Source organism: Phalacrocorax carbo, chromosome 8 (genome assembly GCF_963921805.1).
Source record: "Phalacrocorax carbo chromosome 8, bPhaCar2.1, whole genome shotgun sequence".
Taxonomy (NCBI): Eukaryota; Metazoa; Chordata; class Aves; order Suliformes; family Phalacrocoracidae; genus Phalacrocorax; species Phalacrocorax carbo.
In genome coordinates, this window is record NC_087520.1 from 7,441,133 (window position 1) to 7,464,121 (window position 22,989).

Sequence of the window (22,989 nt, forward strand, 5' to 3'; positions counted from 1 at the left end):
CGCCATCCCTCGCCGCCGCCATGTTGGGCACCGTCCTCTTCCCTCCAGCAGGGGGCGGTGCTGGGAGGCGAACACCCTCGTGGCGGCCTGCCTGTCCCTTTAAGAACGCCGGAGGTGGTCTGTCCGTCAGGGCCCGCCACGCTCTCCCATTGGCCGCCGCCCTCAGTGCCGCACCGAGGGGACCACCCCCATCTATAACGGGGTTTACCAGCACCTTCTCAAGGGCGCTGCTGTGCGGCTCAACCATACTACGGCGTCAGGGCTGCCCCGCCCTTCGCGCCTGGGAGCGCTGGTAGCGTCGTCCTATTGGCTAAAGGGGAAATCTATCGAGTCTCGTCCCACCCCAACTGTGGGAGCGCCACTGCCCATTGGTTCTGCAAGGTGTCGGTTCAGGCCGCATGGTTGGTAGATTGCGCTGCCTCTCAGCTATCGGCCCGCCTCTTTTCCTGTTGCGGGCCAACTAGCATCCGAGTGAAGGCGACCGCCGTTCTTTGATTGGCTAAACCGTCTCCCGTTGGGGTAGGCTGCGCGCCGGATATATCTAGCCGGCGGCAGAGCACGCCGTTGCGTGAGGTGCTTCTCGTCCGCCGGGCAGGCCTGTGGTGAAGTGACGCCTCCCGCTCCTGTCCCGCTCCGCCTGCAGGTGAGGGGGGGGGCGCCGGAAGGGTCACGGCCTCCCGGGGAGAGCCGCGGGCCGCACACGCTGGGCCTGGCCTGAGGCGCCTTGCCCTCATCCCCTTTCCCCCCCCTCCCCCGGTAGGCCGCAGTCTGTTGAGGGAGGGGGGCTGCCGGTGCGCTCCCGCCGCCAGGGCGCTTCGCGCTGTCCCGCTACTGCGCGCGGGGCCCGGCCCGCTCCCGGCGGCGCTTTGCGGTGGCCTACCCTGCCCATCGGGGACGGGGCTTCGACAGCCCCCCGCGGGGCTCCGGAGCGGGGCCCGCCGGCGGAAGAAACCTCCCAGCCCCGCGGCGCGCTCGGGGCTTCCGGCGGCGGGAGCGCGGTGCAGCGGAGCGGCGGCCCGGGGGGGAGCGGTGTTTGCGGGGGGAGGGGGTGGCGGGGGGGCCTTCATTGTGCGAGTCGCGGTGGGAGCTGTGAGCTTTGTTCTCGGCTTTACGGGCTCTCGTGTCTTTTCATCCGCTGTTCTTTTGGGAGGGGCTGGGGGGGTGGTGGTTAGGTGTGAGACTCCCAAAGCCCAGCGTCCAGCGGAGATATCCCCTGGATAGTTAGTTGTGTCAGTAGATGGAGGCCGTAATACCGGGCGCTTGTCCAGCAAGGCCGCCCGTACCCCTCTATGAGGTTGTAGGTGTCTCCCGACCTCCAACTTTGTAGATGAAGGGAGTCATAATTCGAGCAGAAGGAGGGCATGTATTTTACCCTGACTTACCGCATGACCTTGGCCGGATCCGAGATTAAGCCATGATTTAAATGCAAAGTAGTGCCTGTGCGAAGACTTTCCGGCCTCTTGGAAGGCCTTAGATATATATACTTGCTGGAGGAAAGCCAGAGAAAAGGCTTCCCTACATCTTTCAGGTGCATTTTAGTCTTGATCTGGATGATCTGATGCTTTATTAACTCTTAACGGGCTCACCTGGGGACCTTTTATGTTAAGGGTTGCACACATATAGTAAGTATTCCTTACGAAGAAAAATGGTATCTTTTTGTGTTCACAATTGGTTGAAAGCAGCATTTGCAGCGAGCCGCCATGTTTCCAGTGTATGCTATTTTTGTCTAGCCCGTGCTTTCACAGCCAGGAGTGACAGCTTTAGGAGATGTGGACACTGCTATCAAGCTCTGAAAGCTAATGCTTCCAGGTGCCATAAATCAGATGTGGTGTGCGTGTTGGATTGTTTTTAGCTAAGAAGACTTTTTAGATTGGTGTTGTAAAGAGAAGGGAGTGCAGAAGTTGACAGACGAAAACTGCATCTCAAACCTTTTCTGAAATCTTCCCTTTGACCAAGTTTTCACTTTTCTCATTCCTTCTCTGTAAAGAATAAGCCTAATGATTTTGCTAAAAAGATAGTTCTGTGATACTCTTGTGATACTGACAGTGGGCTGTTCACATCCTGCAAACTGAACTCACATTTTCCTGGGGTGTTTCAGTCAGTATACTTAGTGTTGTGAAGTTGTGAGTCTAGCTTTTCTTAAAAAAAAAAAAAAAGCTCGGTGGATGGAACATACAGCTAAATTGAAGGCTAGCTGTAAGTATGTACTTAAGGTCTTATAACCTAATAGTCATGGAGCATCTTTGATTGATATCCCAATTTTCTTGCTAGCACATGTCTTCCAGGGACTAGTTTGCCTGAATGGCCGTGCTAAAACATGCTAGAAAGTGTAGTTGTACAAAATCTGTTAGAAAAAGAATCCAGTCAACATTGCAACCTTTGCAAATGTGTGTCTTATTTTTAAGTGTAAATCTTCTTTTAAAATATTTTAAAAAGACTCTTTTTACATCAAATGCCAAATAGTGGTGTCCAGTCCATGACCTGTGTGAATTAGGCAACTACTTTTTTTTTTTTTTGCTAGGTTATATTCTTTTAAGTGTGAACTCCTTAAGTTGAAGGCTAGAAAACATGATTAAAGTTAAGGTAGAAGGCCTGGTGGACAAGACTTCCTTTGTGTATGTGGGTCAAGTGTAAACATTGGAATCTTCTGTAGGGATTCTTTGCATTTGCAGTCTAAGCAGCATCAAAAACATACGAGACTTCTTAGTACTGTAATAAGACCACTGCTCTACTGCTCATTTGGCTGCTGGCACAAGAGCATCAACAGAATTCAACACAACTGATGATACTCTAAGCTTGAACATCTTAAACTCATGCACGTGATGAAACAGCAAGCTGTTGGTTCAGAAAGCTAGTGTTTTCTTTTTTGCCTTGCAGATTGTAAGGCAAAAGTATACAGAGGAACACTTTAATGAAAGCAAAATAAGGCAAAGATTGTGTTGTTATAAGTGCATATTGATATTTCTGTTCATAACAGTAGTACCTATCGAGGGAGTACTCATAAGGTTAGTCTAAATGGTTTGTTTGAGTTGGAAAACATTTGAATTGATTATTCTAGTTTTTAGTATTAAAACCTGTGCCTCTTTGTCTGACTAAGTAACATGATGAATGAAGAATCAAAGAGGAAATCAAACTAGAGCAGGGCTCTGGCAGGGTGGTGCTAGTTATTGTGCGCTGGCTGTAGTCTGCTGAGCTTGTCACAAACCAAAGGTGAAAGTGATAGTTTTGTTTAGAAGACTGGATACTTTTTTACAGGTGCTGATGTAAAATCTCCATAATTGAAGTAATTATTAACTTGGATAATCTTCAGCTACCTCATTGAGTAATTAAAAAAATTTTAAAAGTCTGATCTTCAACTACTCTAAAAGAATCCTTAAAACTTTGCAGGCAGTAAATATTATACTGGTTTGAGGTCCTGGTTTTGCTATATTAAGTCTGGACCTCCTCCAGAAAGACATAGCTGGTGGGGTACTGCTTTCAGAGCTAGAAGATTGTGAGCTGTGGGTTACGTACAAATAATGTCATAAGAACCTGATTCCTTGCTGAGGCAAATGTGAAATACTGCATTCTAAAATGCTGGTGGCCATCTTCCATTTTCTTCTGCTTTGCCCTGTACCGTTTTCTCATTTCACTTTTGACTGCTACTAGGCTGACTTTCTGTTTTGTTAAGTGTCTAACAGTGTAACAATGCCATGGTGGATCAGCCTATATGTGAAGTTTAGGAGTCTTCTGTGGCTAAAAAGGGTAGAAGTGAGAGAGTTGACTCTCTTTACAGATACCTGTTGCTTGACATGCAGAAAATATTTTGTTAAATCTTAAACCTGGAGGTTTTAGTCCAAGGGGGAGCGAGCTTGAATTGCACTGTAATGCCTGTGTAGCTAGGTGTTTTAATCTGCCTCTTCTGACTGCTTATGAGTAACTTTTGCTTTTTCCTTTAAGAAGCTGCAGTGGAGCCAAATGGAAAAATTGCAGACCTAAGAGAAGATGACTGGACCTGCTGCCAACTTCATCGAGTTGTTGGAGCAGCTCTTGGATGTCAAAACAAAACCTGTTCTAATGGCAAAATCATAAGCTCTAAGTAGTTACTTTATCATGAAGCAGTCTGGAGAGCGGTATAGGCATAAAGCTGACTTCTCATTAAAAGAGATTAGTAAAAACATTCAGACTAGCACTATCCTACTACCCTTTAGGATGAAATTTGCATGGTTAAAAAGGTAATTTTACAGAAAAACCGTACTTCTAATTGTAGAGTAGATGAGGATGGAGTAGGTCTAGTTAGAAATGAGTCCTTCGCCCAGGTTTAGGAGAGGAGCCTGCTTAGGATAATCTGATTTAGGATTATTAAAAAGAAATGTAGGCATATTTCTGTGAATTTTCAAGGCTTTGAGTTTTGAGGGAACTCAGATTTTGTACTTCTGTCAAATCAGAAGGGTCATTTTTTTTCTGTAACGCTAAATACAACATAGCTATCTTTTCTCTATCAAACTGAAGCATGATAAGAGCAGCTCCCGAACTGTTCTAGTATAAAAAGGAGAGGGGATGAAGCATGTTCCGTTCATTTTGGAGCTGTTTACCTAACATACCTGGTTACAGCTTCTCAGCAGTTGAGAACTGTACTTCTGGAAGTGCACAAAGGAATCCAAAGGAATTAACACATGTGCAGACTACGACGACTGTCTTGGGGGGAGCTGTTGTTGAGGGATGATCAAATTGTCTATATGTGCTTTAAAAATAAAAATATTGACCGACCTGTGTGGTGAGACCTATTGCAGGTGGTGTCTCCTGAAAAATTCCCAAATAGCAATTGAGCTTTAGGTTGTACATCTGAGGCTGTGTGCAAGTCTGTTTTTAAGGGCAGAGTCCTGCTGCAGGAGGAATTTAGCAAAGTGGCTCTCAATCCAGGGCTTTCTTCTCACCTTTTGGGCATCTAGAAGTGTCAGAGATTAAGTTGTCTAATTTAGTCCTTTTCGGGTTGGTGGTTGTTTTTAGGTAATAAGAACTTAAACTTGTGTGTTTAGTCCTATAGCCTCCATCTTGCCTACTCTGTATCTCCTTTGTGTAATGAGTAGGAAACTTCTGGTGACTTGTTGAGAGATGCAAAGCCATGTTGAGACATCTGAGAAACATGTAACTTCCCGGTTATAAATCTATGGTATGCATTATTGAAACAAAAGTGAGTAATAAACTGCGTGTGAAACTCACTGTGCTGATCTGCTTGTAACATAAGAAATAACTTAAATATGTGTCTTCTAAGTGAGTATTTTTCTCCTGTGACACAGCAGAGCAGAACTTTCCAAAAAGTAATGCTAAATACCTTAGCTGCAGTCTAAAGGGGAACTCCAGATATTTGGCTACTGAAAGGTGACCCTTACTGGGTCATGGGCGTAGGACAGCTGTTACAAATATTAACTTAAAATAAAACCTGTTTCTTGCTGCTAATGCTAAGCAAGGACTGAAATGCTTATGCTGCTTCTGCAGAAATGCTATCCTCCCTCTGTATCGCTAGTTTTTGTGTTGCTGAATAGAAGTGATGATTGTGTGATACAAAGTAGAAAATTGGAAGCCAGTTGAGACAGCTTTAAAAAGGAAAAAAGAAAAAACAAACCCCCAAGCCCACACCAAAATAGGCCAGGCACTCGGGGAGGGCAGCGTTTTGAGGGCAGGATCCAAGAAAAACACCTTGGTGAGAAACTCCTGTGATATGACTTACATCTAATACCAAATTTTTAAGATTCTTTTTTTTTCCTCCCCTTTTAAACAGGACCTAAGTGGCTGTTTATCTTTGGACAGTAGGTGGACCTTTATGCTCCAAACTACAGGAATAGTATATAGTATCTTTTTCTTTCCCCAGATGAACATTCCTTACTGTACAGGTATAGATGCTGGTCTCTAGTAGCTTAACTTATGCTTTAGGTAGTCGTCTTTGTTTTGTTTCTCTGCTTTTAAGCTTAATGCTCTAGAAATTATATTTCTCTGAAGTGGTGACTGTTTTAGGTTCTAAATAATAGCAGTAGAAATTTTCAGTTCATGTCTCTTGCTTGGCAGAGCTGAGCAATACAAGAAACACTGAAATTTATCTTCAAACTGGCAGACTCTGTCATATCCATCAACTTGTGGATCACACTTAAGTTTTGTTAGCAAAAACACAGGCTGACTTCTAGAATGATAGCTCTTCTGCAGCAATTCACGGTTTGTTTATTTGTATTCTTGTGGTGTTTAAAGGGCTGTGCGTTGCTGCTGAGTAAGGCTTCCCATCTGCCACTGGCAAGCAGAGGGGTTTTTCAGTACTAGCATGGGCAGTGTTGAATGTAATTCTGAATTATTTTTTTAATCTTGCAATGAAAATATTTTTGCCTGCTTAAATTTGGGTTGATTGCTTGCATGCTTTGATTAGAAATAGTTAAGCTTTTAATTTGATTTTGCTTATCCATGTGTTGGTGTAATGTCTAGCTTTTCTATAGTGTCCCTTCTCAGTATGTCTCACAGAGGTTCAGGTATTGTTCTGCCTTTCTGCAACATCAGGATAATTAAGCACTGAGAAAGCTGTTTGCCCAAGGATGCAGCATTCCCACTGCTGCATGATTATTTTTTTTTTAGGATCCAGATCCTTGTAACACCTCAAGTACCCTATGAACTTGGGCACTGCCTCTCGTAGTTTGCGTGGTTGTCGTACAGTAGATGCTAGTTGCTGTAGTGAATGGAGAAACAGATGTGTTGAGCTTGAAGATCCAGATTCATGTTTTATTAGGTCTTGGTTTTAAAGGTTATTAATAAGGCTCCTCTGTCTGCATAACACATCTAGCACTTCACACTGTCCTGATCAAGAGCCTGCTTCTGGAAGTTCCTAGTGAATATGTCCATCATATGGGCTTAATGTTTCCAGAAGATACTAGTAAGAGTTGAGTGCTGGTAACCTCACAACTTGTACCAATTTGATCTTCAAATATTTCATTATTCATTTTATGAGTTATCCCGTCACTCGGCTTTCAGGCTCTGGCTTCCAAGTGTTTTGCCTCCTGTGAAATAGCACTACTGTTAGGATAACTTCCTTCAAACAGAATACTTCCCCCGGAATCTGTCAAAATATGGAAAAGTTGAACTGGTTGCAGGGAGGCAACTGTCTGTAATGGGTTCTGTGTAAGATACAGGCTGTATTGCTCTGACACCGTTCCCTGTGACATTGCTTACTTCTGCCTCCAGTGGGAGGCAAGTAATGAGACACACATTTTTAGAGGAGATTAATGTTTTGGGACTTTGGTTGCCCACCTGTTTGAGGTGCTTTGTCAGCACTTCATAGTTTAGGTGTGGGGGTTGACAACTGGGTTTTGTTTTTTTTCTGTTCTGGAGTTTTTTGTGTGGGTTTTTTTTTCCATTCCCCTCAGATAGTTAAGGCTGTATTAAAATAAGAAGGGTATCTCACATCTCGGTGTATCTGGTATCTTGCAGTGTTTTAAACATGTCTTTCCTTGAAAAGGTTTACATTACTTTTCCTATTTGAGAGCAAGCTGGTGTAATGATGTATATCCCCAGCTGAGATAGGCACTGGAATTTGCCGAGTGATGCAAGTTTAGCTTGTTTTTGTTTCATTGTTCACTGTTTTGTATCATAGTTCACACAGGTACTGGCTTTTCTCTTTTTGCTGAGGCAGCAGCATGAGCAGATGCTAGTCATGTAAAATGTATGGAGAGTTGGAATTAACTGCAACTGTTCTGCTTTTGTTGTTTAACTTTTGATCTACAACATGCCTGTTGGAGACATGAGTTTTCTCCATTATTTTATTTGTACTGGCTTTTTTTTCTTGTCCAAAGCAGCAGTAGTAACTGCTTCTAGTGCTAGTTACTCCATATAGATAAATGGTTTGTGGCTTTGAACATGCTCACCTGTTGCTAAGCAACTTGGAGGAATCCCAAATGACACTTAATTACACAATCCTATTAACTATTGACCAGACCTTTAATGTCTAGCAAAACTGCTGTTTGCCAGCTCTGTAGTGTGATGTGCTTAGGTACGGACAACTCTTTTCCATGTGAGATTTTCTGGGTGTTTATGTTTTCAAAGAGCCTTTTTATGTTAAGGAATTAATTCATATCAAAGTGAGGGAGTAGAATTGCATGGAAAGTTTGACATTCTGGTTTAGAGGGGAGAAATATTTTCATCTGGGTGACACATCAGCTTTACTGTCACTTTTGTGTAGTTAAAGTTGTAGAAATGTAAGGTGTGAGTTATATTTGATAGAAGCTGATCAGTTTGGAAACACTGTAACTGCTCTAGAGACATCTTAGTTAAACCTGTAATTAGAAGGATTGGAGGCAACATGACTTTTGCTACTCTGTAAACTACTAATTTGTAGAGATGGGCAGGAATGTAGTATCAAATGAGTCACCTTACAGCACACAAGTAGCTGAAAGTGTGAACTGCTATAGGGTTGTTCTATGTATCTACTATGTAATATTCCAATCAAACAAAACTACAATGCATTGTAGTATGGTTGGATTTTTTGAGGTTGTTTCTTGTTTGGAAATGCAAGTCAAAAACATGGAAATGAAGATGGCAGAGAACAAAGGCATAAGGATAATGTTAAAGACAAACCATGGCCAGTTTAGAATAGCTTTAATGTACATTCTAACTTTCCGTTATACTCACGTTTTCTTGACAGAAGGTGTTCAAAATTGCCACACGCTTTAGGAAATGAAGTTTGGGATGTTCTGACTTGTATGTTCTCTTTCAATGGAGTCTGGTCCTCTGGTGTTGCGTCGGGCTAAGTGGGTTCTGTAGTCACTGGTTGTCCTAAGAGCCTGAACGTTGTGTGGTGTATGTTAGAGAGGTTTTTGTTGTGTAGGAAGTCTAGTAGAAACAAGAGTCAGACTAAACTCCTTGTCTGATTTTAAAAATGAAAAATAATTTAAAAACTGAGTTGAGACAGCAATGTCTAGTTCACTTTCACTGTGTAGCAATTTGGGGAGAAAACACTAACCAATGCTAGCTGTTAGGTGTTCTTGGAGTCTATTTTTTTCTGAATATTAATATGTTAATAGATTTTGGACTTAAATCTGAATTTACTAAATACATTTACAGAAACGGCTCTAATTTACATATGTGTACTTCAGAAATTAAGTGCCTAGCATTGGTTTTCTGCCAAGTAGGAGCATTGTAACAGATGGCAGAATTTTCCACCAGCCAGGTGATAACCACTGTAAAGGAGGTGTTTGTCTTCCCGTAAGTCTCTTGGTTTAAGGAAAGGACTCAGTTATGTTGCAGAATTGTTCCAGAACATTTGTTCTAATTTGAATTATCCAATTTGTTTTACATATATGGAATAATACAAATGAATCCTAAATCACCTGACTTTCAGCTTTTCCTGTCAATTTTCACCCTTTGCTCATTAGTGTAATTGACAGAAGAATGTGTGGATAAGCTGCTATCAGGAGTAATGCAGTGGCAGTTCAAGTAGTTGGTACTATTATGCTCTGTGCAGTAGAAATGCCATATAAAATATTTGCAGCTATTCTTAGGTCAAGGAATAGTGGAGTAATTAATTGTTCGTGGGTGGTAGGGAGCAAATATTCTCCCTGGAGATGCTTGGCTTCTGTTCTTAAGGTTGTGCTGGCTGGAGAACAAGAACAGATGGCAACTGGCAGTGTAGCAGCAGGTGTAGCAGGAGTAAAAACAGATTGTTGTCTTCCTCTGATTAGGTCATAAAGGTTTTCCCATTTCTTTTCAGATCTGCTTAATGAGAACTGGGCGCTCTGCTTTTCTTCTTTGTGTTAAGAGTTAGTTCTAATAGATTCCCCCCCCACCTTAGCTGTAGGGAGTTCCTTTGATTTTTAGCAGGTAGATATGACAGATGTAATCAGCATGAGCCACTTCCGGTATGTCTTCGGTACAGCATTGGGATGGCTCAGAACAGCATTGAAGATGTGCTAGTGTGTTAATACAGGTAGAGGACTCTTTCACTGAAGAAGAGAAATCTGAAAGATTTGTACATTCATATGAATGTACAGGAATTGAAAAGAATTCTTATAAGAGCCTGATTTAGCTCTTAAGTGGAGTAGAAAACCTGCCTATTGACATCTACAGGAATAAGCTTGAATTCCAGGGGAAACTAGTTTTTATAAAGAAATTAAATGCACCCCCTGCACACGCCACCCCCCACCCCCCCCAACCACCCAAAAAACAAAACAAGCAAACAAAAAAAACCAGAAAGAGTGAACAAGCAACATGTGTATGCTTGTTATATAGAACTCTTGTCATACTCCAAACAGTGATATTGGGGGATATGGTAGGACTGGCTTTCTAATCACAGCGGCAAGTTTTTTTAACTGCTGTGGAGCAGTTAAGCCTTGCATTGTCAGTTAAGCTGACTGCATCTAAAAGTGCAGGTCTTGCCTGTCTGCCATTTCTACTCCCACTGCTTTAGGATTGTCTTACCCCTTGCAATGATAGAGCTTCACAAATGCTTACAGGAAGCAAAATTAAATGAGGAAATTGGCAGTGCTACCCACAACTTAGCCTTACTTTACCTGTGGCAGTTTTTTCTTATTGTCTGATATTTTGTGGGGATCTAATTTAACATGTACTAGAAGGCAAACAAGTTCATATCTTTGAGGGTTTTGTTACTTCAGATTGTGCTCGGTCTTGGACGTCTGTAATACGTTGCACTCACAATTCAAAGGCATCTTCAAAACCGCAGATACTGGGAACTTCCTAAAATGAAAGTGGTCTGCAGAATCTGAGCATTTCCTGCAGGCCAGACCCAACCATGGAGTATCACTTTCTTTACGGTTAGCTGTTGAAAATATCCTCAAACAACTGAAACCTTCTGAATGTATTGAAAAGCCTTTTTCAGTTCTAAGTCATGTCTGGTCTTACCCTTTCTGCATGTTATCATGTAAGTAATGTTTCTTTGTATGCTGGTGATACACTCCCTACTGAAAGAGCAGGTGCTCATGTGTATGCATCCTCTGCAGCCTGTCAGATCTTTCTCCCTTGTATTTAAACTTAGAAAAAGTGCATTTAAAAATTAGAATGGGTAGGCTTTGCATTTATTTTATTTCATTTTTGAACTTGCAAAGTAAAAAAGTATGTGTGAAGTTGTGTTAAAAGCAGAGCAAAACACATCAACCTATGCAAAACTGTAGCAATTTGTGGTGTCATATCAATAGCATTCTAGTTGTATATACTGTTTTGAAACTTAAATGGTGTACCTCCCAGGGTAGGAATTTGTGTGCTGTCTCTCTGACTAACCTGGATGCAGTGCATGCTGACCATTGCTGGGAGTTTGGGTGTGATTGCATCCTCATATATTATCTGTGTGTTCTGTCAGTATGGATAAACATTGCCTTGTGTCTTTTGATTAGTGTGTTGGGTGTTAGACCACCGTTTGAGGTATAAGGAGTATGCCAGGTTGATTTGGACTTAGCTTTATCCAAAATACCAGCTTCCATGACATCTTTTTTTGTATGTTCTTCTCTGGGGTTGGATGCTTCTGTTTTGCATTCCTGGTACATCCAACAGTGCGGTTGTAACTTCCTCTGCAGACCTATGGGTGGTGTGCATTTGAAACTGTCACTGTAATAACACTAACCTGGTAGGTCACCTCTGCCTTTTGAAGCCATAGTCTGTTGTCAGCCCTTAACATTTAAAGGACTACTCTGAAATTCAACAAATGCAATGGAAATCCCAGGCGAGATCCTTGGATGAACTTGAACAAGGCTTAGTACAAGTGTATGGGAGGGGCAGGTAGGTTTTCTTCCCCCTGCTTTGTGCAGGTAATAGCTGTGGGCAGCTCTGTTTACCCAGGGTACAGGATGCTGTTATGTATTGTGACAAGAGAAAACTTGTCCTAACCTAACTGCATAGGCATGAACTTTGCAGACTCTATCTGGGTTAGTCAAACTTAGTTTGACTTCCTTTTTTCAGCTGATGCCACCACTTTTTGGGGCAATTGATAGTTGTGCAGTCTTAAATAAAAGCAGATAAGTAAATGACTCCTGGATTGTTTTTTTATAGAGGGCTCAACTTAATTGTGTTTTGGTTTTGATTCGCGTGGTGCACCTGAAGTATGTGCATATTGAACTTGCATACCATGTGTTTGAGAAAGTGTTGTGTAGGGGAAGGGATTGGGGGGTCAGTAATGGGGAGAAAGTTCTTAAACCTGCTACATGTGGTCTTTCCATGCCCTTTTGGGTGACACCTGCTTGATAGTACTTTCCCAAACTCTTTACCGTCAGCACTACAGGACCTGAATAGTTGCAGGAAAATCAGCTATCATATATAGTCTGTGATACATCAACAGCAGAACTGTCCACTAAGCACCCATTTTGCTACCTGTTGGTATAATTGAGTATGAAGCAGGAAAATCTACTTTTGTTTCTGTGTTAAGTAGCAAGAATATGCTCTGGTATCAGTGTATTTTCCCTACCAGTTTGAACCTATTTTGTATGAGTTTTGAACAGTGTGTATGATGAGTATTTGAAAGGAAGGAAACACAGGAACGTGCTTTGGTTCTGACTGACCTGGACTGAATATATACACGTTGTGCAATCTGCCTGCAAAGCCTTTCTTTTTGTAGTTTACAGATCCATGGAAATTAGGTAGAAGGTACCTAGATTGAATTTGTTCCTGGGCCTGTGTATGGGTGGTACTCTTCATTTAACTGGTCTTCTGGATTTAAGTGGGAGGTGGCTTGCTGAGCGTGGTAGAAGCAAGGGAAGAGCAGCATGCGTTTATTGGTAGCATAGTAATTTTAATATAATCTGATATTCCTCTACAGTACTTGTTACTCCCAAGCTAGGAGTGCTGTGCTGCTGATAAAAATAGATGTGACTTGTTCTGATCTTTTAAAAATGCCCTTAATACAGTAGCACAGGCTTTGCCTTAGAACATCTGACTTCTAATTCTGATTGTGAAGTCAAGTGAGGTTAGCAGAACTTGGATTGGCTGTAAATGACTTAGCCACTTAGCAAATCCTCTTGAACCATACTGGCTTGCCGCCTGCTTTTTACTGAGGGCATGTAGGATGATTAAATGCTGGTGTGTTATGAGGTAAGCTCCCTTGCCCATGCAGCCTTCTCTCACAGCTGGTTTGGTACCCGGCAGTCCTCAGCACCAAAGACTGATGACTCTGGAAACATATTGGTTAAACTGCTTACTGTGGTAAAACAGCAGATGGGTTTTGGTGCATGCTTTCTGCTGTGATTATGTGGCTTATGCTATGAGTGTGTGAAAAGCAATGTGAAATGCTCATGTTTTATGGAGCTTTTGATTTTTCCATAGTTTTCAGTTGACCAAAGAAATGGTGATGGAGAAGCCAAGTCCCCTGCTGGTCGGGCGGGAATTTGTGAGGCAGTACTATACTCTGCTGAACCAAGCACCTGACTATTTGCACAGGTAAAGCTCCACTTTATTTTATGATCTGTTTTTCTCTGTGAATTCCTTAATTTGTATGTTAAAATTGGTGAATAAGCTTATTACCATGTCTTGGTTTGCTGAATTGGGATGTTTAAAAAGCTAATTTTCTCAAGACAGACTCGGTGTAGTTTGCTTTCCGTTTTGATTAGCTGGGTTAAAACATGGTTTATAAAGATCACAGGAATTCTTTAAACTTCTGTGTTCTGGTTGTTACTGAAATGCTGCTGTACATGTATTCGAAGCAAAAGTGTAAATTAGAAGTGTGTTGCTACTTCTAGTTGTAGTCAGTATAAGTGAATGTTGGATAAATGTGATTTAGTTAAGCATTTTTGTCATGACGCAGTGCCCATGGACTAGGGGAAGAGCATTGGAAATATTGTATGCTTGTATATTGGTATCTCTCAGTAATACCAGCAGCTCTTTCGTAAAGGAAAACGAGAGAAATTATGAAAGTGCAGAGAACTACACTCTGTTATATAAACAAATTAGTCCTGTTTGATTTGACAAGTATCCTACATTGCTAGAACTAACCTCATTTTTGAAGATAAACTTTGTTTTGCTGTACTTAGAGTAACTAGACAAATAACTTCTGAAACCTTCCTTCTTCCAGTCTCAGGAACACTTACTCAAAGTATTTCTGCACTTAAATGGACAGCAGACTTCATCCACTTGGATCAGAGGAAAGTTTACAATGTGCCCGGGAATTCAGTTCTAGTCTTTTATCTGCTGGCAGAATGCAGTCCAATGATGTTTGTGACAGTTTGGTTTGCAGCCCTTCAGTTATAAAATGGAAGATGTACTTTCTTTACTGTAGATGAACAAATCAGTACCGTTGCTCCTTGCTCAAGCATTAAGCTAGAACTTGAGGGGAAGCCTTCAGTGTCCTTGGTGTTCAGGGTACTACGTTGCTTTAGGGACCTTGGACAGAAAGGGGATAGTGGGGTTGGATCATTCAGTTCCTATGAGACTTTGGTTTTGTCTGTTAGCATTTGGGTATCTGACATATCTGAAGGGTACAGCTTACACAGGAGGGCTTTGCATTTTCCCCTTTGATCAAAACCCCTCTGTCCCCAAATTGTTAACAGGATTATGGAATTGTATGGCTGTATTCCAATAATTCAGAGAGAAAACTTGCTTGAGAGTGCACTCCAATGTAGAGGCTCAATGTTCTTACATAACAAAGCTTAGTGATAAATATTTTTTTCCGACAGGTTTTATGGAAAGAACTCTTCCTATGTCCATGGTGGCTTGGATTCCAATGGAAAACCAGCTGATGCAGTCTATGGGCAATCTGTAAGTACTTAAAAAACCTTACTGTTCTTTCCTTTGTGGTTGAGAAGAGACATATATCCAGCTGTGATTCACCCCCTTTTGTCCAAGTGCTTTTGAAAAATGGGAAGGGAAAACTGTAACTGTAAACAGCAATAGTTAGGCAAGATATGCTTCCTTTTACTGAAGTCCCTGATGTGAAATTGCTTGCAAAAACAAACTTAAAGAGCATGCTGCCAAGCTTTCTCTCTAGAGTTAGGGAATATAGTCTAAATCAGTGTTCTATGTTCTTGCTTTATTTGAAAGCTGACTTAGCAGAAATGGCTTCTGCAGTGTAACCTATGTACTGGTCTTTCACAGGACATCCACAAGAAGGTGCTGTCATTAAACTTCAAGGACTGCCACACAAAGATTCGTCATGTGGATGCCCATGCTACTCTCAATGATGGTGTTGTAGTCCAGGTGATGGGAGAGCTCTCTAATAACATGCAGCCTGTGCGCAGATTCATGCAAACATTTGTGCTTGCACCTGAGGTATGCTGTATTGAGTGCTAGTGTTGTTATAGAGCTTCTGATATCACATCAGAATTAATGAGGCCTGTCTGGTTTAGTGTTGGAATCTGAAGGGTTAGACTGGGAAGGTAGTTTGCCACAAAACTCAGCAGTAAAGTTCTGCAGATTCCTTAGGAAATTACCCTACTTCTGTATGGTCCTATGATAATCCTGGATGTTGATAACTGTAATTATGATATCCTAACCTTTGGCTATAAGGTATGTTCAATGCATATTTTTTCTTAAGCATTTTAAAGTTTTTTATCCTCGATTTGCCCTCCTAGCAACTGGTCCTCTTACAGAAAAGAACTAGTAGAAAGAGGAAGATGGTTCCTGTCATTTGAAGACAGGGATTCCAGACTTTCTTGTTGTATAAAGGGCTAACTTAGCATTTGAGGTGGCTTTATAAATAGACACCTTTTTTGAACAAAACAGTTCACATAATTGAAAATTATAGTGAAAAAAGGAGTATTGCAAGATTACTTTATTTTTCAGTTTAATTTGGTGCTAAGAATTGATACTTCAGACCCCAGGATGTTCTTGCTCCTGCTTTTTCAGTGTTGTGAGCTATTGGAATCGAAAGCATTAATATGGCACTTTTCCCTGTTGTTCCATGCATGCTTGACTTGCTAGTATGATGTGCCTTTCCCACCCACCGCCCCCCAGAATAACATATATTTTGTTGAACGAGGCAAGTTTGGATTAATCCTATGTGGAAAGGATTATTTTATGAATTTTTTTGTTTTCTCATTATTTCAGTTTTTGTATTACTGCAGTTGATATAATTCAGTTCCTCCCTTTGATTTGCTTCTAGGGTTCTGTTGCAAACAAGTTTTATGTCCACAATGATATCTTCCGCTACCAAGATGAGGTTTTTGGTGACTCTGACACTGAGCCTCCAGAGGGTAAGTAGCAGGAATTTTTGGATGGTTCTACTGGTATTTGGGTCTATATCAACACTCCATTCCCAGACCAGAGGAAATCTTGCTGGAGAAGGCAGATCAGCATTAAGCTTCATGTTCATCTAGTTTTTTTCCTTGCCCGTAGTTCCCTTGCACTCCAGCAAGGAGTTGTGACATGCAGATGACTGTTAGTTTTCTGGCATATTCTGTTTCTGTTAAAGAAACTGTAAGACATATTTTAGCAGTCATGGTCAGATTTGTAGGCTATAAATCTGCTTCTCTGAAGTATTTGGAACATGTTGTTTGATCTTAGTAAAAACTGAGTATCCGGAAAGATAGCAGAAGTATAAGGAAATGTCTGTTCCATGTTACATCTTGATAGTGCTTCCCGTGTGCTCTTCAGAAGAGACTTCACCTGCATGTTATGGAAGATGCCTTGCATTGGAACTGATTACCAAAGATGTGTGTGGTATATTTTTTCCCTTTCCTACCTTAATTTAGAATCGGAGGAGGAAGGGGAGGAACCTGAAGAAAGACAGCAGACACCTGAGGCTGTTCCTGATGATACTGGTGCTTATTATGAGCAGGCTGTCAGGTAATAGGATCTTATTAGATGAAGTCAGATGTTGTGTAATACAGACTGCCTGTAGAACAGGTCAAATGAATTTATTGCTACTCTTTATTTTCCTTTTTGACAAGTATTGTATTGACACGTATTGGACAAGTAGCATCCTTTCCACCCATCAATAGAATCAAACAAAATACTACCTCTTTTTCTTGCTTTTTGTGGTGCTGTCTAATAGCAATGACATTGAGGAACACCTGGAAGAGACGGCTGCAGAAGCAGAGCCTGAGCCTGAGCCAGAACCTGAACAGGAACCTGAACCAGAGGTGCAGGAAGAAAAATCTGAGCCGGTGTTAGAGGAGTCAGCTCCAGAAGAGACTGTGGAAAAGAGTCCTTCTCCAGCTCCTGCTGATCCAGCTCCTGCAGTGCAAGAGGACTCCAGGGTAATGACAGTGGATGGCTCTCTTCTATGATGTGGTGGTTTCATCAGTGTGCTTGACTGTTTTACAGAGCAAGATCTTCTCTGTGGCAAGAGGAAAACTATCTGGAATTAAGTGTTTAAATGCTTTGTAATTCTTCCTCCCCTGCCCAAATTACTCTTCTCATGACCAGTTGCCTCCTTCCCATTAGTTTCTGTACAATAACAGGTAGTTGAAATTCTAGCTAGTAACTAGTTGGTTAAAGTACCAGGAGCTAAGGTAAGGCTTTCTATTTTCGGTAGGTGTGTGAACTGTGGCAGCAGTGAGAGGCTCAGATTCTTTGTTCGTAAACAGAGCTTCTGAAATTCTGAACAGACTGCAACCAACATGCTGAATCAGGAAAATGGGTGAAATGTGACTGTTTCTAGCGGAGTGTTTGTCACTCTTCAGTGTTAAGGGAGGCAAAAGTGGGCGAATGGGTGCTCAAGAAACCAATACTTTTAACCTTGATATAGTACTTGGTCTTAGACCACTGCTGTGTCCTATTTCTACTCTACATAGAATTTAGAAATATGGTGGAAACATGACTCCGTTGTCATCCCACTAAGTCTTCTGAATTGAAATGATTTGAAGGAAGTTGTGGGGAAACTGCTAGTGGCTAGATCCAGAATTTCAAGTACAGGTTAAAATTTGTTTTAACCTGTAAAATTAAAATATTTTCCTTTGTCTGTTAGTTGTGCTGTCAGGAATGTTTCAGGAGGATAAAAGCATCTGTAGTTGAGTTACAATCTTTCTTTTTTTTTCCACTCTAGACATTTTCCTGGGCATCAGTAACAAGTAAGAACCTCCCTCCCAGTGGAGCTGTTCCAGTATCAGGAATACCACCTCATGTTGTGAAAGTACCGGTCTCACAGGTAGGAATCCAGCACCTAGAGAAGTTTAAGTGCTAAAGTGACTGACAGTAAACTGAGGTGGGGAAAAATACAGTGAAATCTACTTGCTGAGTTCTCAGACTCCAAAGACTTTCAAATTCAATGATTCATGATAGACTTCATAAAAATGTTATTCATTGGCTTTTGGGTTTAAAAGGAATTGTTCCTCATGGAGGAAAACCAGAGAATGTTTGAGTGCTGGATGTATCTGCCCTCCAAAATGAATGCACCATCTTAACAACAGAGTCTTAACAACAGAGGCAACTCTTTTTTTTTTTTTCCTGTTGCCTATTAATGAACAAGGTTTTGTCATTAATAGATTGATGTAATACAATCTTGCCATGTAACTACCACTGTGCTTTGGGCAGACACACTTTATATAATGTGAAGGGGGTGACTTTGAAATTCTAACTTAGTCAAGTGACATGTTTGCTTTTAGCATATAATGCAACATGAGCGAATATGCATTTTAGTCACAGGTGGAAAGAACGATGACTTTTTTCCTGTGCTTTCAAGTTAAGAGCTTCCTATCAAATTGTTAAGCTGAACCCTACTGTTGTGTTTGATTCTTTCCTGTTAACTCCTTTTTGAATTTATACAGCCCCGCCCTGAGGCAAAGCCCGAATCTCAAACCCCACCCCAGAGACCTCAGAGGGATCAGCGAGTGAGGGAGCAACGAACAAACATCCCACCACAGAGGGGTCCTAGACCAAGTAAGAGAAGCTACAGAGTGTAAACTGTTTTTCTGCTGTTTGATGGTTTTAGGGAAGCAATATGATGATTAAATCTTTTTTTAAATCTCATCAATTTTATCAGTAAGTGAATGATTTCTGCTTTGGTGGATATGCTTATTTTTAGATCATCCTGGTCTGAATGTCTGGTGAGCTTTAGAGCTGAATTTCCGTAGTGTTCTATTGAAGTATCTAGGTGTCAACTTAAATGTTTGCCTTCAGTCAGGTGTAAAGTTACAAACTTGCTAGTGTAGAATACTTACCTTTTTTTATATATATGAATGGATAAACAGAGTGTGAATTCTGATTCTTTTGCAAGGTGCTAATTTGACCATGGCTTTTTTTGTTCTTGTGGGGACTGGCTTTTCTTAAACAAGTTCTACTTTTCTGTTCAAGTTCGTGAGGGTGAACAAGGTGATGTGGAAACTAGGCGGATTGTGAGATACCCAGACAGTCATCAGCTGTTTGTTGGGAACCTTCCCCATGATGTGGATAAAACTGAACTTAAAGACTTTTTCCAAAGTAAGTTAGCTGCTTTGCTGTACTCTCAGGGTTTGGGGGTTGCAGCCATAAGCGTGGTCAACAGAGCATTCTAATATATGACCCAAGAACTTGGCTTTTCTCTTGCAGGCTATGGCAATGTTGTTGAACTCCGCATCAACAGTGGTGGAAAGCTCCCCAATTTTGGGTTTGTGGTCTTTGATGATCCTGAACCAGTTCAGAAGATCCTTAGCAGCAGGGTAAATAAACTTCTAGTCAGTGGTTCTTGGTCTGTTAATTGGCAATGTTTGTCAAAAAACTCTAACAAGGAAAGATCCTACTTGGTCCCTTTGCCCTTTACTAAGCATCTTAAAGTAGGTGGGATGACTTTCCCTCCTATTACCAAGACTTGTGTAGCATTTGCACAGGTTGAATCTTTTGCCATTGAAGTAGTTTGTAACAACTTTGGTGAATATGAATTTATTCGTTACAGAGCCTTTTTCCAAAGGGAAGTTGAGCTCTATGCAGGAAGTGGGTAAAAAGCTTTCAGGAAGGCAAGGTAGAGAATGTGACCCTGTGGACAAGTCGAATCTTGTTTGTCAAAGTGGTTGAAAAGGAGAAGCTATACTAGTGTGCAGGTTGAAAAGAATTTCTGCTAACAAAAGCAGGAGGTACCTGCTCAGTCAGTGATTGTCAATGCAAAATGACTCTACACATGGTGGTAGGCAGTGAATCTGGGTGCACCGTAACAGCTGTGCAGCGTGCTTGCATTCAACCTAGCTTTTCACCAAGCAGGGACATACTTTCTTCTTTACTTCCTTACTGTACAGTAATATTGTCGGCATATTTCTGTTCTCAGATGGAAAGGTAGCTTGCGTGCAGATTTGTTAGCCTTGAGATGTGGTCTGAATTTGTGGCGATATTTCGTGTGGTTAGACACCTTCAGCTGTGGGATGGTAGCAGCATTTGTGGCAATGCTTGATGAGTTAGTGCATATGAAGGCCAGGAGCCCTAGAAGCTCTCACAAGGAGCTGGTGATTCAAGATTTGGAATTGCTCATAGAGAGTTGCTTCCTTAAGTGCTTTCCTATGATCCTGGGTTAAGTAGTTCCAACGTGGTCTAGGGTGAAGTCTAAAACAGGTGATTTGAAACCAGTGCTAAAAGTAGGTGGAGTAAATTTTGTTGACTTTGGCCTGAACTGGTGCGGGAACAAGTAGTACAGTGAGAGTGGGTCCTTAAGCCATTTCTTAGCTGCAAGCAATATGTGGAGACCTTCAGCAGTGACTTCAACTTACATGTTTGAGTTGTTGCTGAAACAAACTAGAACTGTTCACTCATAAGCTCCCTGTCAGTGGAAGAGACTAAGAGCTGAGTGCCAGACCTCATGTCTGGGGAATGCCAAAGGCACGCTCAGCTGAGGGATTTGTGGCCTTTGTTTACTTGTTCATCTGTGCCACTCTGTAACTGGAGAAGAGGGTGGATGCTGGCTTTGAAAGTTAGGCTTTGAATGTGTAATAAGCTTTTGAAGATGCTGCACTCAAAGTATCTTTTCAGCAAGCCCTTGTAAATGCTTAGATTGTAATGGATTGGCTTGGTTTTCTGAAGCAATATTTTTTTAATATAGATTTAAGTCTTGTGAACGCACTTTAACACATCTACCCTGCTTTGAACAGCTTTGAAAATTCTGCTTGTAGCATCCCCTGTATGAATTATTTTGCAAATGGGCCAAGTGCTTTGAGCAAACATATGTCCTGAAACAGTGGGACTTATTTCAGGATAAGCTTTGCTAAAAAAAAGTAAGAGGCTTTGGTGGACCGTTAGCCAGTGAAGCTAAACCTGTCTTCTGCCTGATGTGAAATGTGGGAGTTTACACTTGAGTCAGTAATAAGGCTGTAACATGATGCTTTGATCCTTTTGTCCAGCACAGCTGATGGGTAGAGGAGGGCAACGTACTCCATCCTTAGATCTGTTCTACTTCTACACGTGTTCAGTAGAAGTGAATGGCTAGTCCTTCCCTTTGAGAAAACATTGTGCCTGTGCCAATGATGGATCATATTTTTATTTCTTTGTTACGCAACTGCAGGAATAATATGAAACAAGTGAATCCTTACTCCTTTAATCCTTGGATTCTTGCAGACTTCAACTTTCTGTCTACAGTGAGGTTTGTGGGATGGTGCAGTCCTGCTCCTCTCTGTTCCTGCTTCAGTGAAGTTTCCCAACCAAGCAATCACTTGTTGCTGTAATTCTAAAAAATAGAGCTTGACCTCAGTGAAAGGCTTCACTGGCCTGTGTAGTGAGGGGGCAGAACAGCTCTGATATTCTTGATGCCATAAGAAAAATCAAGTGGGAGACTGAATTGCCACATTAATGAAAGCTGACTACTGTTAATAGATCAATTCCTTTTCTAAAAGATGTCAGAACGCTCAGGGTTAAGCCTGAGATTGCTTTTCAAGTGTCACTATTTCACATTCTCTTTGGTAAAGCACAAGACTAGATGTATACTTTGACTGTTGCCAATTTCTAGTAACCAATCATAAAACACTGATTCTCTTTTGTGTAGAGGAGGGTATGAGGCAAGGTTGCAGAAATCTGCTTGACATTGAAGAGTTACTGGTGAGTCATTAATGAAAGTACCTATTCTGTTTTTGTTGCAGCCCATCATGTTCAGGGGAGAGGTGCGCCTGAACGTGGAGGAGAAGAAAACACGAGCTGCCAGGGAGGGTGACCGCAGAGATAACAGACCACGTGGACCTGGAGGCACTCGTGGGGGGCTGGGAGGTGGGCTTCGAGGGCCTCCACGTGGAGGAATGTCCCAGAAGCCAGGATTTGGAGCTGGAAGGGGGATTGGGCAGCGCCAGTGAATGCATCACGGATGTTGACATGGTGTCACAAACCCTTTTTCCTGCAAATTTGTGAATTTCAGCCTTGGGTATCTTGGAATGTGGCCCTAGCCTGTTATAGACTGCTACGTTTGATACTATTTGGCCCCTTTTTGTTTGTGTTATGGTTTTGTGATTTTTTTTCTAGTCCTTGTCCCAGATTCCAGCTTTGCGGAACAACGTTATAGGAAAAGTGGATTTTAAAAAGAAAAGAACTGAATTTTCTTGTTCACCTCAAACTTATGGACTGGATTTTTTTGGTACCAGTGGTCTTTCCTAAAGGAATGTCTCTGTATTTTTTCTTTTTCTTTTTTCTCCCCCTTTCTACTGAATTTGGGTGCATTTCAGTCAGTGGAATAATATTTCACGTGCATGCGTTCAAGAGCCTATAGGAAAACGTAATACTTGGCAAGTATTTCAAGGGCAGAAAAACAAAAGTATCGATTTATCCTTTGAGGGTCATATGAACATCCTCTGGTCTGGAGATATTGCCACTTGAAAAATTGACATTCACCTTTCTCTTTGTGGCGCTGTAAAAGTGGAATAATGGCTCTCCGTAGAATCTTTTTTTCTTTTGATACGTGATCACGGAAAAGAATTCGAACTACTGTTTTACCACTCTAAAATTTTGGATTGTGGGATAGGTTTTAAATGTCTAGAACTTGACTCTTAAAACACTTTTCCTGAACTTGTGAAATTTTTTATTGAAATAGGGAGGTTTTTTTCATGTTTAGTTTGTATTTGTATAAAAAAAGCAAAATTGTTGTGCCTTCTATTTATCTTTCATTCCAGTCTTGGCAAATTGTTTAAAAAAAATAAAAATAAAAAAGGTCTAGATTTGCTTTATCAA

The 22,989-nt window shown here is 41.4% G+C and overlaps 1 protein-coding gene across 2 annotated transcripts; it reads left to right on the forward strand.

Moving 5' to 3' along the window:
- The first annotated feature begins 512 nt into the window (after nucleotides 1-512).
- Nucleotides 513-22,989, forward strand: G3BP1 (G3BP stress granule assembly factor 1). Of its 2 annotated transcripts, none has more exons than XM_064458509.1 (12): nucleotides 513-643; nucleotides 13,276-13,389; nucleotides 14,622-14,703; nucleotides 15,040-15,213; nucleotides 16,046-16,136; nucleotides 16,635-16,728; nucleotides 16,937-17,141; nucleotides 17,930-18,031; nucleotides 18,651-18,762; nucleotides 19,177-19,302; nucleotides 19,390-19,520; nucleotides 21,915-22,989. In XM_064458509.1, exons 2-12 carry the CDS (start codon nucleotides 13,295-13,297, stop codon nucleotides 22,119-22,121), a joined length of 1,419 nt encoding a protein of 472 aa, XP_064314579.1. In that variant the 5' UTR covers nucleotides 513-643; nucleotides 13,276-13,294; the 3' UTR covers nucleotides 22,122-22,989. The 2 variants fall into 2 exon arrangements, with proteins under 2 accessions (XP_064314579.1, XP_064314580.1); XM_064458510.1 differs by having other exon boundaries at nucleotides 19,411-19,520.